The sequence below is a fragment of the Quercus suber genome, unplaced genomic scaffold (assembly GCF_002906115.3).
Source record: "Quercus suber isolate HL8 unplaced genomic scaffold, Cork oak 2.0 scaffold_10, whole genome shotgun sequence".
Classification (NCBI taxonomy): Eukaryota; Viridiplantae; Streptophyta; class Magnoliopsida; order Fagales; family Fagaceae; genus Quercus; species Quercus suber.
The window spans coordinates 20500-33988 of NW_027069476.1; the positions used below are offsets into that span (position 1 = coordinate 20500).

Here is a 13489-nt window from a genome sequence, read left to right on the forward strand (position 1 = left end):
ATTTTATTAATGGGAAATGCTAACGAATGTCCTTAGGGCACTGGTTAATAATTCATTTAAAAAAAGTTTTTATGAGAAATAAAAAAAAGTAATAAATATTTTGACAGTTTTTTTTTATTTCCTATAAAAGTGGTATAAAAAATTTCTTAAAATGGATTATTAATAAGTGCTCTAAGGGCACTCGTTAGCATGACCTTTTATTTATTTCAATCAAATATATCAAGAAAAAGGAGAAGGAGATGGACATCTTACCTAAAAGTAATTCGCCTTTAGGATACAACAAAGTAAACAAATGAAAACAACAATTCTGAAGTTTCTATTAAAAATAATTTTCTAAGAAATTTTGTATTTGATTATGATTTAGGTCCTTTGTTTATAGACAGTGAAGACTTATGACTCTTCATTTAAATTGACACCTAACTCCTTTTTGAACATCATGACTTTTCAAAATAATTCATAAAATATTTATAAAATAATTATATTTTTAAAATCAATTATTTTTGCATCAGAAAATAATATCGAGAAGTTATAACCTAGTGCATTTCATTTCCTTTTTAATGAATTAAATAATCATCATCTACTCTTGATGACACAAATGCACATGCCACGTGTCCAAGTGCACCAAAAGAACAAGTGTTGTAGAGCCACATGTACATAGATTTTGTCAACCATTTTATTTTTTGATTTGATTTGATTTTTATTTTTATAGAGAGTTTCAACTTATGGCGTCCACTCTTAATGATAGTTCTTTATCATCAGACCAAGACACTAATTAGTTTTTGGTGTAGGCGGGGATTGAACTTCAGATCTCTTGTACAACTATCAGAGACTTTACTAGTTGAGCTAACTGGAACCCACATTTTTTGATGTTTATGTTACTTTATATTCACCAAAAGTTTTTAAAAATTTCAATGTAGGACAAGTCATAAAACATAAAATTCCAAGAAGCTGGTCTATTGTTTCCAATGTTTTATGTGATTTATGAGATCCTAGATTCAAATCTCATAACAAGTATCTTAAAACCATCTACAAGGATTATTTTATGTAATTACCTTATATGTGTAAGATAGGAGAACTATATACAAACGGTGAATATTCAAGCTAGCTCTCGCAGAACTTTGGAACCTACTCCTTTCCTTCTATATCACAATCTATAAGACAATATTTTAACAATAATTGCTATCAATCTAACACTTACCTAGTAACTTACGAAATTTTTTTTGGGATAATTTGATAGTTGAGGACATTGGAAGTTGAACTTTAGATATTATTGTTAAAAATATATTAAAAAAATGCTAATTGAGCTACAAAACTTTTAGTATTACCAATGCTTTTTTTTTAGAATACTAAATATTTTAACACACACATACACACTAGAGGAGTGAAGAGAAGGTTTTAAGGAAACTAACAGTGATGTATATCCAAAAGGACCTTTGTATTACCTATGTAAATATTATCTAAGTTGTTTAAACAAATAAATAGTCAAGAAAACCTTAGTTTAGAACCTTTTTATTTATTATACAAAGTTTGCCATCAAGTGGGAAAAAGAAAAAAAGAAAAAAAAAAGGAAAAAAAAAAAACCCTTTAATGAGGATATTTAAATTAAGAAAAGTGTTACATCCAACATTTTCATAACAAATTATAGATGGTAAGTTATTACTGGTTTTAATTTGAACCTATCAATTAAACTACTTTTTTGCTTATCAGTAACAACTTGTCACTTAGAATTTGTAGTAAAAATATTTTAGATATATCATTTCTCTTATATTAAATACTCATAACTTCAATAAGCTTAATATGATAAGAAAACGAAGACTTTTATTGGATGAATTTCACTAACAGGCATTATAGTTCAAATTTCTTATCCCCAATTATTGAATTATAAATAAACAAAAAAAAAAAATTGTATCGATGCTTTCACTTTATTCACATCCTTTCACCTTTCCACGCTCATTATCCAGTCTCCAAATCTTTATTTTCAAAGAGCTTGTGCATATATGGCAATTAAATTGGGTATGTATATCTCCATTGTCCCCTTTGGTCTTCTCACATTATTTTATGCTCCAAATCTGTTATCTGTAGAGAGTCTGTAATCGGCAAATTATTTGTCCACTTTAATTTATTGTGACCACTTCACCATGCATCGTCCTTGCCGGTAATCGGCAAATCATCTGTAGAGAGTCTGTAATCGGCAAATTATCTGTCCACTTTAATGTACTGTGACCACTTTACCATGCATCGTCCTTGTCAGTCGTCACATAATTATGCGTTCTCACTCACTATTATCCAGAGGAATGCTAGAGATATAAAAAATTTTACAATTTTTATTATAATGTGTTATTTGATAAATTATGAGTGACAAAAATATATACCTATTATTTAACTTTTTTTTTTGTCCTGACATTTCCCTTATCTGTAATCAAACTTCTTTAACTTTTATCGTTTTGTCAGCGCAATAGGTTTCACATCTGCAATTGGGAAAATCAACCGCAGTATGACTGGACCTCTTCTCTTTTCAGAAAGCTTTATTTTATCATATGACAACTTGGCAATCGACTATTGGGTTTCAGATTTGAGAATAGGATATGGGATTAAGACTTTTTGTTCTTGTTCTTATCCTTGTTTTGTTTTTTTTTTTTTTGGTTGGTTTGCTGAAACATGTGGTTTGTGTTGAAGAAAATCTGGCATCTTATCCGTTGGGCTTGTGCCTAAATTTTAGGTTTTAAATTTTTTTTTTTAATTTTCTCCATGTGTTTGTGGTGGTGCTGGAGTTTGTTTTAGAGGTCCAAGTCATATCAAAATTCCACTTTATGAAAGTCTAAAGTTATTAATTTTTTCACAATAGTTGAGATGGCGTGTTGTAATTAGTGCTATTAAAAATCGTGTCAATAATTTATACATATAACAGTAATATTGTTCTAATCGAAATTTGCCATGTCAACATTTGTGAAATAGATTATGAAAAATTATGTCTTTGTCATCTTTTCTTTTCTTTTTTGCAAATTCAAGGGGATTAATTAACCACCGTACATTTTTGGTACGATGGTCACTCTACAAGTATAAGTGCTTGTAGGGTGTGAGAGGCTAGAGCTGGGGTTCAAGTCTTCAGGAGAGAGTTTCACACACATATATATTTAGATTAAGTTAAAATATAAATTTTATCTTGTATATATATATATATATATATAAAAAGTGGATTAGTTAAGTTCAAAGAAGTTAAAGGTGTGTGTTCAATATTAATTATGGAGTTATTACAAGAGCATTAGTTAGCAAGGCATTTGCAATTGTAAAACTCAATTTCTATAGTTTTCAACGCATCAAACTATATGTAATTTGGAGTTTAATAGAGTGAGTTATGGCCATTTTAATATAGAATATCTAAGATGATATAATGCACTTTGAAGGCGCTTGAATTTTCTTGCTTTTAGTTATATCTATTTAGTTTCTACAGTTTCTTTTTTTTTTTTTTTGTTTAAATTCCTTAGTCTTATTAACAACTTTGTTATGTCATTTGTGTTTTGAATTATAAATTGATCAAGTGTTTGAGATTTATTAAATGTTCTTGTCTTAAAAATATAAGTTTTTATTACTCATGTTACATGTTGGTCTATTTAAGTCCAAGATATCATATATGGATTGAAAAAGAATAAGTGTTATTTTGAATCAAATCAGTCTTTGACGTTTGAGAATAGGGATTTCTTTTTGCTAACTCTTACAATCATATAGTGTGGTTTGGATGGGTGGAGATTTTCTTGCCTTCTCTCTTGATTCGATTTCTCTTATTGGTGAGCATTTTTATTCGTTACTTTGTATTCACTAGGCGAGCTACATTATTCTACCAGATTGATTCAGATATCCTTTTTCCAATTGCGTATGTACTGTATTAAAAAGGTACTGTACTATAGTCAAATGACAATGCACTGTATTAAATTTTAATCAAATCAAAACAAGTCTTAAGTATGACAGATAGAGTAATAGCAGCTGAAATAGTAGAAATTGACGAGAGTCTTACTATAACATTAAATAAGGAAATTATGAAAAGAAAAACAACATAATAAATTATCTTTCAAACAACAGGTATTCATCAAAAAAATCTTTCAAACAACAGGTAGTTCACACTTGTCAAATCAAACCCATTGATGAGTACATGAACTTTTTTTTTTTTTTTTTGGCATTTAAATTTTGCAGAAGCAGCAGACTAATATCCATCACTTGTTCAGAAAATAAAGTATAAAATCTAATAATTACGAGTGACGAAGTAGTTAATTTTTTGGCCAAGTTAACAATTGAGAACACTTACGAGTGACGACTTTTTTTTTTTTTTTTCGTTTGTACCAGTTCTTGAATAATATATATTTTTCACTTTTTTTTTTGGTACCTATTCCTATTGTATATTTTTTTTTTTTTCGTTTGTACCAGTTCTTGAATAATATATATTTTTCACTTTTTTTTTTGGTACCTATTCCTATTGTATCTATTGTTGAATTATGTATATTTCTCATTAAAAAAAAATATGTATATTTAGCGCGTAAACAGGGGAGAGCCATATGTTTGAAAATCAAACGAAAAATCTGACCTAATTCATTGAGATACATACGTTAAAATGTGCATTTATTATTATGGACCCCATGGAACTAAGATTATAACCTTTGCTTGTTGCGTTATTCAGGTCCTGAAGACTATAAATAGGGGACCATGCTACTGCACAACACCACAAGCCTACTGCCTACTTCTCCCTTCTTCTGCCCTAAAAACCTAGAACTTTCTAAGTTTCCTTGCATTGTTTATACACAACACAATGGCCAGCAACATCATTGTGCTAGCTTCTGCACAGCAACCCATTAAGGCTAAGCTGAGCGTGTTAACCATGTCGGACGAGCAGATCACGGATCACATTTATGCAACCCATGTTCATGCTGACGATGACAACTTTGATGAGGATTCTCTTTTCGCTATCGCGGAAAACATTCTCAAGCGTGCCACGGTTGTTGCTGACAATATTATGCTGGTATATATATGTTACCACTACATGCAAATACTCTCTTATGAGATGTTTGAATTAACACGAGAGAAGAAATATTAGAATTATTGTTAAATAATTAAACATAATTTCCTAATAACTAAAACTTTTCGAAACATCAATAACTTATCACAATATCTGTAAACTTCCATGGCTTATATCCTCATCAATGGCATAGATACGAACAAAAAAAAATTTCTCATATTTAGTTTTGAAAGGAATAAATAGATGCATGCTAAGTTGTTTTTTGTTTAAATTTAAACAAGAAACATTGGTAATTTCTAATTTTTATTCCCTTCATATATGTCTTTGAGTTTTCTCACGGAGAATTGCTTATGGCTTACTCTAGGGTACCCATGGATACCCGGAGAACATTGAGGAAAAGGCTCCTAAAGCTAGCTTCACTCCACCACTGTGTACGCTCAAGCATCTTTCCTCCCTGGTAATTACAAAAGAATAGCATCTTTTGTCCCCATTGTAACTATTATAAAAGCATAGATTTAATAATCTAACTATTATTCTAACAATTGGTAATTTGCCGCCAAATTACGTAATGCTAGATGACATGCAAATCTCCGGGTGAGGAATTTGCACACAAAACAACAATGTCAATACTTAATAATCTCTCAAATTACTCATGGGATTCAAAGGCAGTATTGACACTTGCGGCTTTTGCTATGGAGTATGGGGATTTCTGGCTCCTTACCCAACTTCACTCATCGGACCAACTTGCCAAACCAATTGGGATCTTGAAGCGAGTACCTACCATCTTAAGCCGTCCAGGCCTTCAGAAACACAAGAAAGCGATGGTTGAACTTAACAACTTGGTCAAGGTCATATTAGAAGTCATTCAATGCATGTTTGAGTTGGAGAAGCTATCCATCTATGGTACAAAAGATGTACCAGCTTTGTCAATAGCCATGGACCGTATCCCAATAGATGTCTATTGGGCTATCATAACTATCGCAGCTTGTATGACTCAAATTTATTGCATCATTAATGATGAGTAAGTCCTTGCCTTTGAAATGAAGAATATTTCCAGAAATAATTGTGTATAATATCATATATTTAATCTAACGCAATAACCATGCTTATTGCTTAATTTCAGGGATAGGACACAGGATCTATCACCCTTTGCTCAAAAAATCAATTTCACCCTTACCTTGCTAAGGAGGCAGATTACACTTTGCCGTCATCAAATAGGTTAAATATGTTGCACATGAAATATAATAGATTAAAAATGCATAGGAATTCTAACAAAGATTGCTGTTCAATGCAGAGATAATAGAGGCATATCGAAAACTCATCAAACTTTTACAAACCCCAACCGAGATCATGGAGGTGTTCAAGGCACTTATTTTTGGCAAAGATAATGTGCAGCCGCTCATTGATGGTTCCACTAACGGAAAGGTTAGCTCTAATGACATATCACTTTTTATGGTTTTATTTCTACTACTATTATCACTATTATAAAATGGATTGAGATCTATTGCACCATGCAATACCTTCTCAATGGTACAGTTTAAAAGCAAAAAAGTTAACTTTTGATACTATCCATTAGACGAAAGAAGTTTAAAAAAGTAAAAAAGTTGAGAGTTTAAAAAAAGTTAAAAATTTTGAAAAAGTAAAAAATGATGTGAGAGGTATTGCATGATACAGTACCCCGGATCCCAATCCAACCATCTTTGATAGCATACTAAAAATAAGGGTGTCCATAGCATTGGGCCGGGTTATAGTATTTGCTCATGTTTGGCTCGAATCTAGCTCAACTATGATTTTAGAAGTTATCAAAAACTATATCTTTTGATAAACATTATGCAAATAAATTACAAGAAACTGTAAACTACCTAAGCGGACCCCAAACCAACCTAATAAAGAGAGTAGCTAGCAAGCTGCAAGCCTAGTCCAAACCTAATCCCATTTTTGAAATGCATGACATATCTATCAATAATATCGTACATAAAATTTAATTTATTTTCTCATTCATTTATGCATAATTTAAAATTAAGACTAAATAGTATATAATTTAAAATTTTCTTCATATAAATAAAATAAAAATCAATTATTGAATAGGGTTGTTGTCGTAAATCAAGCCTAAGCCCAACTCAAAATGATGTTGAACCAATAAAAAATAGCCAGCCTAAGTGTTATGGGCATATATTATCTCTAACCTAAGTCCTCAAATTTTTGAGCTGGCTAGCCTAACAGGTCCGGCCACTGGTACATTTGTATATAACTATATTCGATCTAAACTATGCAATAATTACATCATCTCTTTAATTATGAACATGTTACAACTTCAATCTAACATAGCTCAATTTTCATAATTGTATTGCATAAACAGGTTAATATCGATGTGCTGAAAAGGAAAAATGTTTTGTTTTACATTTCGGCCCTAGACATCACCAATGATGATATTTTGATTCTCAAGCCAATTTCTGAAGGAATAAGAAAGGAAGGTCAGTATAAAATTGTGTGGATTCCAATTGTGGAGCAATGGACCGATGAACTACGAAAGAAATTTGAGATGATGCGGTCTAAGTGGCCATGGTACGTAGTACAGTACTTTTCAACAATAGCAGGCATTAAGTTCATTAAAGAGGAGTGGAACTTCAAAAATAAGCCAATCCTCGTGGTGATGAATCGACAAGGGAAGGTGGAACACCCAAATGCACTCCACATGATCCGAGTATGGGGAATGAAGGCCTTTCCTTTCACTACTACGGTTGAAGAAGCTCTTACCAATAGTGTGGACGGGATAGTATCAGTATGGTTTGACATCCATCCAAATGTTTCAAATTGGGTAAAATTTACTTACTTATTTTCTCAAATCTAAATTTATATAAATACTTACATTCCATATTAAAATCCTCTGCATTTGAAATAAATTCATTTTATAGTCTATATATAAACATTAAGATTTACGAATCTTTAAGTGTATTTATTGTCATATTAAAATTTTAAATGACGTGACACTATATATTGTTAAATTCAAAAAATAAAATTTTAATAATGAAATAAATTTTCTCTTCGTTTCAAGTTAAATGGGGAGGATCACATATGTGGTGAGGAATCATGGTCACACACAATGACATGTAAACATATTCATGCAATTTGAAAAGCAAATTTTAAACATATTAATTCAAATAAAATTATTGCTTTGTTGTTTAATCAGATCAAACAAGAGAAGTACATTTTATTCTATGGAGGCAAGGACAACGAATGGATCCAACAATTTAACAGGAAAGCAGCTACCTTGGCTAATGACCCAGTCATGAAGGATACAAAGATTTCCATTGAGTTGTTCTGTGTGGGAAAAGGCAGTAAAGGGGAGGATGAACCCAACCTCTTAGGGAATTTCTGGAACCGCATAGAGAGCTTTTTCTTCTCCAAGACTCACAAGAAGACTGAACAAGACATTGTAACTCAGGAAATCCAAAAGTTACTTTCATACAAGACTGAAAGTGGATGGGCTGTGCTGAGCAAAGGCTCTAGATTGGTGGTTAATGGTAATGGGTTAACAATGTTGAAGGTCTTGGAGGAATTTGACAAAAAGAAGGAGCTAGTGCGTGAGGTTGGCTTTGAAATTTGTTTCAAGGATCACTATGAGAAGATTATTCAAACAGGTCGCCATTGTTGCAGTGTTGACATCCCCATGAATGCTGGAAAGTACCCAGAGCATATTAAATGCCCTGAGTGTCCTCGTATCATGGAGACTTATATTAGCTATAAGTGTTGCCACATTGATGGTCCTATGAATGCACTGCACTAAATGGCAACCTCTTATCTCTACCAAATAATTATGTGGGTAAGTTTGTTATGAGTACCACTTGTGTGATGTATAAGAGTAATTCTACTATAAGGGAATCTTGATTACGATGGTAATCTGATGCCCATGTTAAGAAAATTATCTATGTAATCGTTTGACGTTCATGATGCAATTGGAGGGTGTATTTAAGTATTTATTATGCATGGCAGTAGTTTTTTTTTTTTCCGGTGGGCTTCCTTTAGCTAAGCCTAAGCCGAATAACATTAAATGGATGCCACTACTTGGGATTGGGCCTCAAGCCCAATCACCTTCACATAAGATACTTCACATATTGGGCTCCAAGCCCAATGGAAATTGCAAGCAACCCTTAACGACATTGGACCTCAAATCCCAAGGGAACTAGAAACTTATACTATACAATATTGGGCTCCTCCAACCCAATAAACTAACAGATGAAAGACAACAACCCAAAGCCATTTATTTATAATGACTCTCAAATTCAATCATCCCAGCGAAGGTCATGGGCCTCTTAAGCACACAATCTTGAAATCAAAGCGTGTCGGGCCACTGTCACAATCCATCCCCCTTGCAAGAGAATAAGCATGATTACTTCAACCCAAAATTTAAGAGGCTGTTTGGATGGCCAATTCTCATGACTCAATTCTCAGTTTTCATAACTCAATTCTCAAAAATGGTGGGACCCATAGCAAAATACTCGTTTGCCTGCACCAATACTCTATTTTCATAACTCTGTTTTCAATACTCAATTCTCTACTTTTTGAGTTATGAGTTATGGAAACTGAAAACAACTTTTGGCTGTTTTCAGTTTTCAATTCTCAATTCTCAATGGCAAAATTGTAAATACCATTACAAACCCGGTCCCACCATCTGACTTTTGCTCCCTCTTTATCTCCTTTTTTTTTTTTTTTTTTTCTTTTCTTTTTGTCTTTCACGTGGTCTGGGACGCTGCTCCTCCTCCTCTCTCTTCTTCTTCTTCTTCTTCTTCTTTTCTTTCCTTTTCACTTTCTGAGCTTGGTTCTTTTTTTTTTTTTTTTTTTTTTTCTTCTTTTCTTCTCTTTTCACTTTCTGGGGTTGATTCTTTTTTTTTTTTCCTTCTTTTCTTTTCTATTTCCTTTCTTTTCTGAGCTTGGTTCTTTTTTTTTTTTTTTTTCTTCTTTTCTTCTCTTTCACTTTCTGGGGTTGATTCTTTTTTTTTTTTTCCTTCTTTTCTTTTCTATTCTCCTTTCTTTTCTTTTTTTCTTTTCACGTTGGTTTTTGGGTTTGGTTTCTGGGCTTGGGTTCTTCTTTTTTTTTTTTTTTTCTTTTCTTTCCTTTTCACTGGGTTTCCATTCTTTTTTTTTTTTTTTTCTTCTTCTTCTTTCACTGGGTTCGGTCTTCAGTTCTTCCTTTTTTTTTTTTTTTTTTTTTTTCACTGGGTTCGGGTTTCTGGGTTTCTTTTTTTTTTTTTTTTCCTGATTGGCCACATTTTGTTGTTGTTGTTGTTGTTGTTGTTGTTGATGCTGCTGTTGCTGTTGCTGTTTTCGTTATTGTGGTTGGAGCTGGGTTCGGGTCTGTGTTTTGGGAAAGTATCAGGGGTTAAGGAGGGGAAATTAGAACAGAAAAAATTGTGGGGCCACAAAACAGTTTTTTTCTGACCAAATGACAGGCATGGGACCCATAAATAGTGTGAAAAATATTAAATGATGAAAATTGAGTGATGGTGCCAAACGGGTGTAGTATTTAGAGTGATGGGTGATGAGTGATGAGTTATGAGTTATGAGTGATGAGTGATGAGTGATGAGTTATGAAAATTGAGTGACGAAAATTGAGTGATGAAATTTTTGAAGCCAAACAGCCTCTAAGTTACTTGATCTCTACTGTTTGAAGACGCATACAAAATTGTGTGCCAATAAAATGTTATTTATTATAGAAAAAAATTTAACTACAAAATTGATTGTAATCTAAGACTACAATTTTATTCAATTTTGACAAATCCACTATTGGATCACATCTTCTTCTTATATTCTCCATACTTGCAAAATTTATAGAAAATTAAAAATCAATAGCTATGTCATCAATAAATTTTTTAAATTGCAAATTTTTGTAGTTTAAAATTATGCATAAAATATGAACTTATAGATCATATAGTAAATAATATCCAATTGACACAAAATGTGACATGTGTATTAAGAGCATAAAGAACATGCAATTCAATGATTAGATTTCCAAAATATGTAGTAATGTTTATGTTATTGAGTAAGGTTATAGCCTTAAACTACAATATATTTGGTAGCTAAACTTTATCTTTTACTATATAATTCATAAACTCATTTCTTATACATAATTTTAAAATACAAAAAATCAAAATATAAACATGTTATAGATTGAGATAGCCATTAATCTCATTTTATCTTGAAATTTTACAAGCATAAATGTAAACGGCGGGTTCAGCCAATAACCTAACTCCTAGATTAGGTTAATGTTTGATCGAGTCCAAGTGTAATAACTATCTTTTGACTCGATTAATAAATGAATCATTTATGTATTAACTTGTTTGACTCGTTATCAATATGAGATAACCTAGTTCATCATTCATGTTAAAGTGGCTTGAATTATTTTGACACAAACATGTTAAATCCATACAAATAAAGACAATTTAAAAAAGATTTTACGAATAGAAAAAAGTACTCCAGTTTATGATACAAAAATACTAAATTAACTCTTTTCCAAATGCATGACAACACTTGTTACGGATTAGATTTATAAAAATTAAACTTTATGGATGAAAATAACAATTTATCCAAATTAAAAGTATGTAATTTGGCTTTAAGGTACCGTAAATTAAGTTTTTCAATTAAATTCAAATACTATTACATATATATCTAATAAATTTAATTATTTTTAGAAGGTGCTTTATTGGTTAAAACATCAATTTGAATTTAANTCAGGTCGGGTTTGGAATTTTATGACCCAAACCCAACCCAACCTATTATCAAAAATATTTTTGTAACCCAATCCAACCCACCAAGCCCTAAAAACCGACCTGACCCGTCGGTTGGGTCGGTTTTGGTGGGTTGGTGGGTTGGCTGCACACCCCTATTCATAGGTGAACTAATAGTTGAGAAGAAGAATATGGGTGGGTCGGGTCGTGTTTGGTGGTTTGGAATTTTATGACCCAAACCCAACCTGACCTATTATCAAAAAAACATTTGTAACCCATCCCAACCCACCAAGCCCTAAAAACTGACCCAACCTGATGGGTTGGGTTGGGTTGAGTTAATTTTGGCGGGTTGGTGGATTGGCTATACACCCCTAACCATAGGTGAACTAATTGTTGAGAAGAAGAAGCTTTAGAAGCTTGGGTGATCAACAACAACAACGAATGGCATTCTGGTGCTGCTTCTTCTTCTTCTTTTGCTTCTTCTTGTTAGCCTTCCCCTCTCTTAAAATTTACAAAACAACTCTCTCTTTTCTTAAAAGTTTATAAATAAATCAAAGATTTTTGCTTTGTCCGAAATGCACTTACCGGCCGAAATTCGTTAATTATCCCAGTATGGCCGAAACAGCTCCAATATGGCCATTATTTAATCCGATAAAAATGAGAATCTACTTGTACCGGTGAAGGTGCCGGTATGGAAAATTTCGGCCATACTGGCTGGTACGGTACGAAACTGACTTCCTTGAGCCTAAGGCTACAATCTCACTCAATATCTTTTTATTAGATGTGAATTTTGACAAATTCACTATTGGGTTACATTTTCTTCTTATATTCTCCATGCTTGCAAAATTTTCAAGAGGTTAAAGATCCATAATTATGTTATCAATCAATTGTTTAATGACAAAATTTAGCTACAAAATTTGTTGTAACTTTAGACTATAACCTTATTCAATAAAATAAAAAAATTACTACATATTTTGAAAATCTAACCGTTGAATTGCATTTTCTTTACACTCTTAATACACATGTCAAATTTTGTATCAATAAGATATTATTTACTATATGATCTATAAGTTCATATTTTATGCATAATTTTAAACTACAAAAACTTGCAATTCAAACAATTTATTGATGACATAACTATTGAACTTTAATTTTCAAAAAAATTTTCAAGCATGGAGGTTATAAGAAAAAGATGTAATTCAATGGTGAATTTGTCAAAACTCACCTCCAATAAAAAGATATTGAGTAAGATACGTTGTAGTTTTAAATTTTCTAGAAATTTTGTAAGCATGGAGGTTATAAGAAAAAGACAATCTAATGGTGAATTTGTTAAAATTCAGCCCCAATCAAAAGATATTGAGTAAGGTATGTTGTAGTTTTAAGTTATAACCAATTTTGTAACTAAATTTTGTCCATTGTTTAAACTACAAGTTTTTGTAAAATAAAATTATGCATAAAAAATAAGTTTATAGATCATATAGTAAATAACATTCAATTGGCACAAAATTTGACATATGTGTTAATAGCATAAAAAATATGCAATCCAATGGTTAGATTTTTAAAATATGTAGCAAGGTTAATGTTTTTAAAAGAAGTTGTAGTTTTAAGCTACACCCACCCATATATTTAATATATATTTAAAATATATTATATAATTAATATATATATATATATTTTTTTTAAATAACTAGCTCTTTCTCCTATCTTATATTAAAGTCAATATTAATGTATATTAGTTCATATATTAATGTATAAGTGA

At 31.6% G+C, this 13489-nt stretch overlaps 1 protein-coding gene across 1 annotated transcript; it reads left to right on the forward strand.

Moving 5' to 3' along the window:
* The first annotated feature begins 4763 nt into the window (after positions 1-4763).
* On the forward strand, positions 4764-8978 carry LOC112017788 (protein SIEVE ELEMENT OCCLUSION B). Its single transcript, XM_024050237.2, has 7 exons — positions 4764-5008; positions 5370-5462; positions 5581-6026; positions 6129-6223; positions 6300-6430; positions 7365-7823; positions 8196-8978. Exons 1-7 carry the CDS (start codon positions 4799-4801, stop codon positions 8790-8792), a joined length of 2031 nt encoding a protein of 676 aa, XP_023906005.1. The 5' UTR covers positions 4764-4798; the 3' UTR covers positions 8793-8978.
* Positions 8979-13489: the final 4511 nt, after the last annotated feature.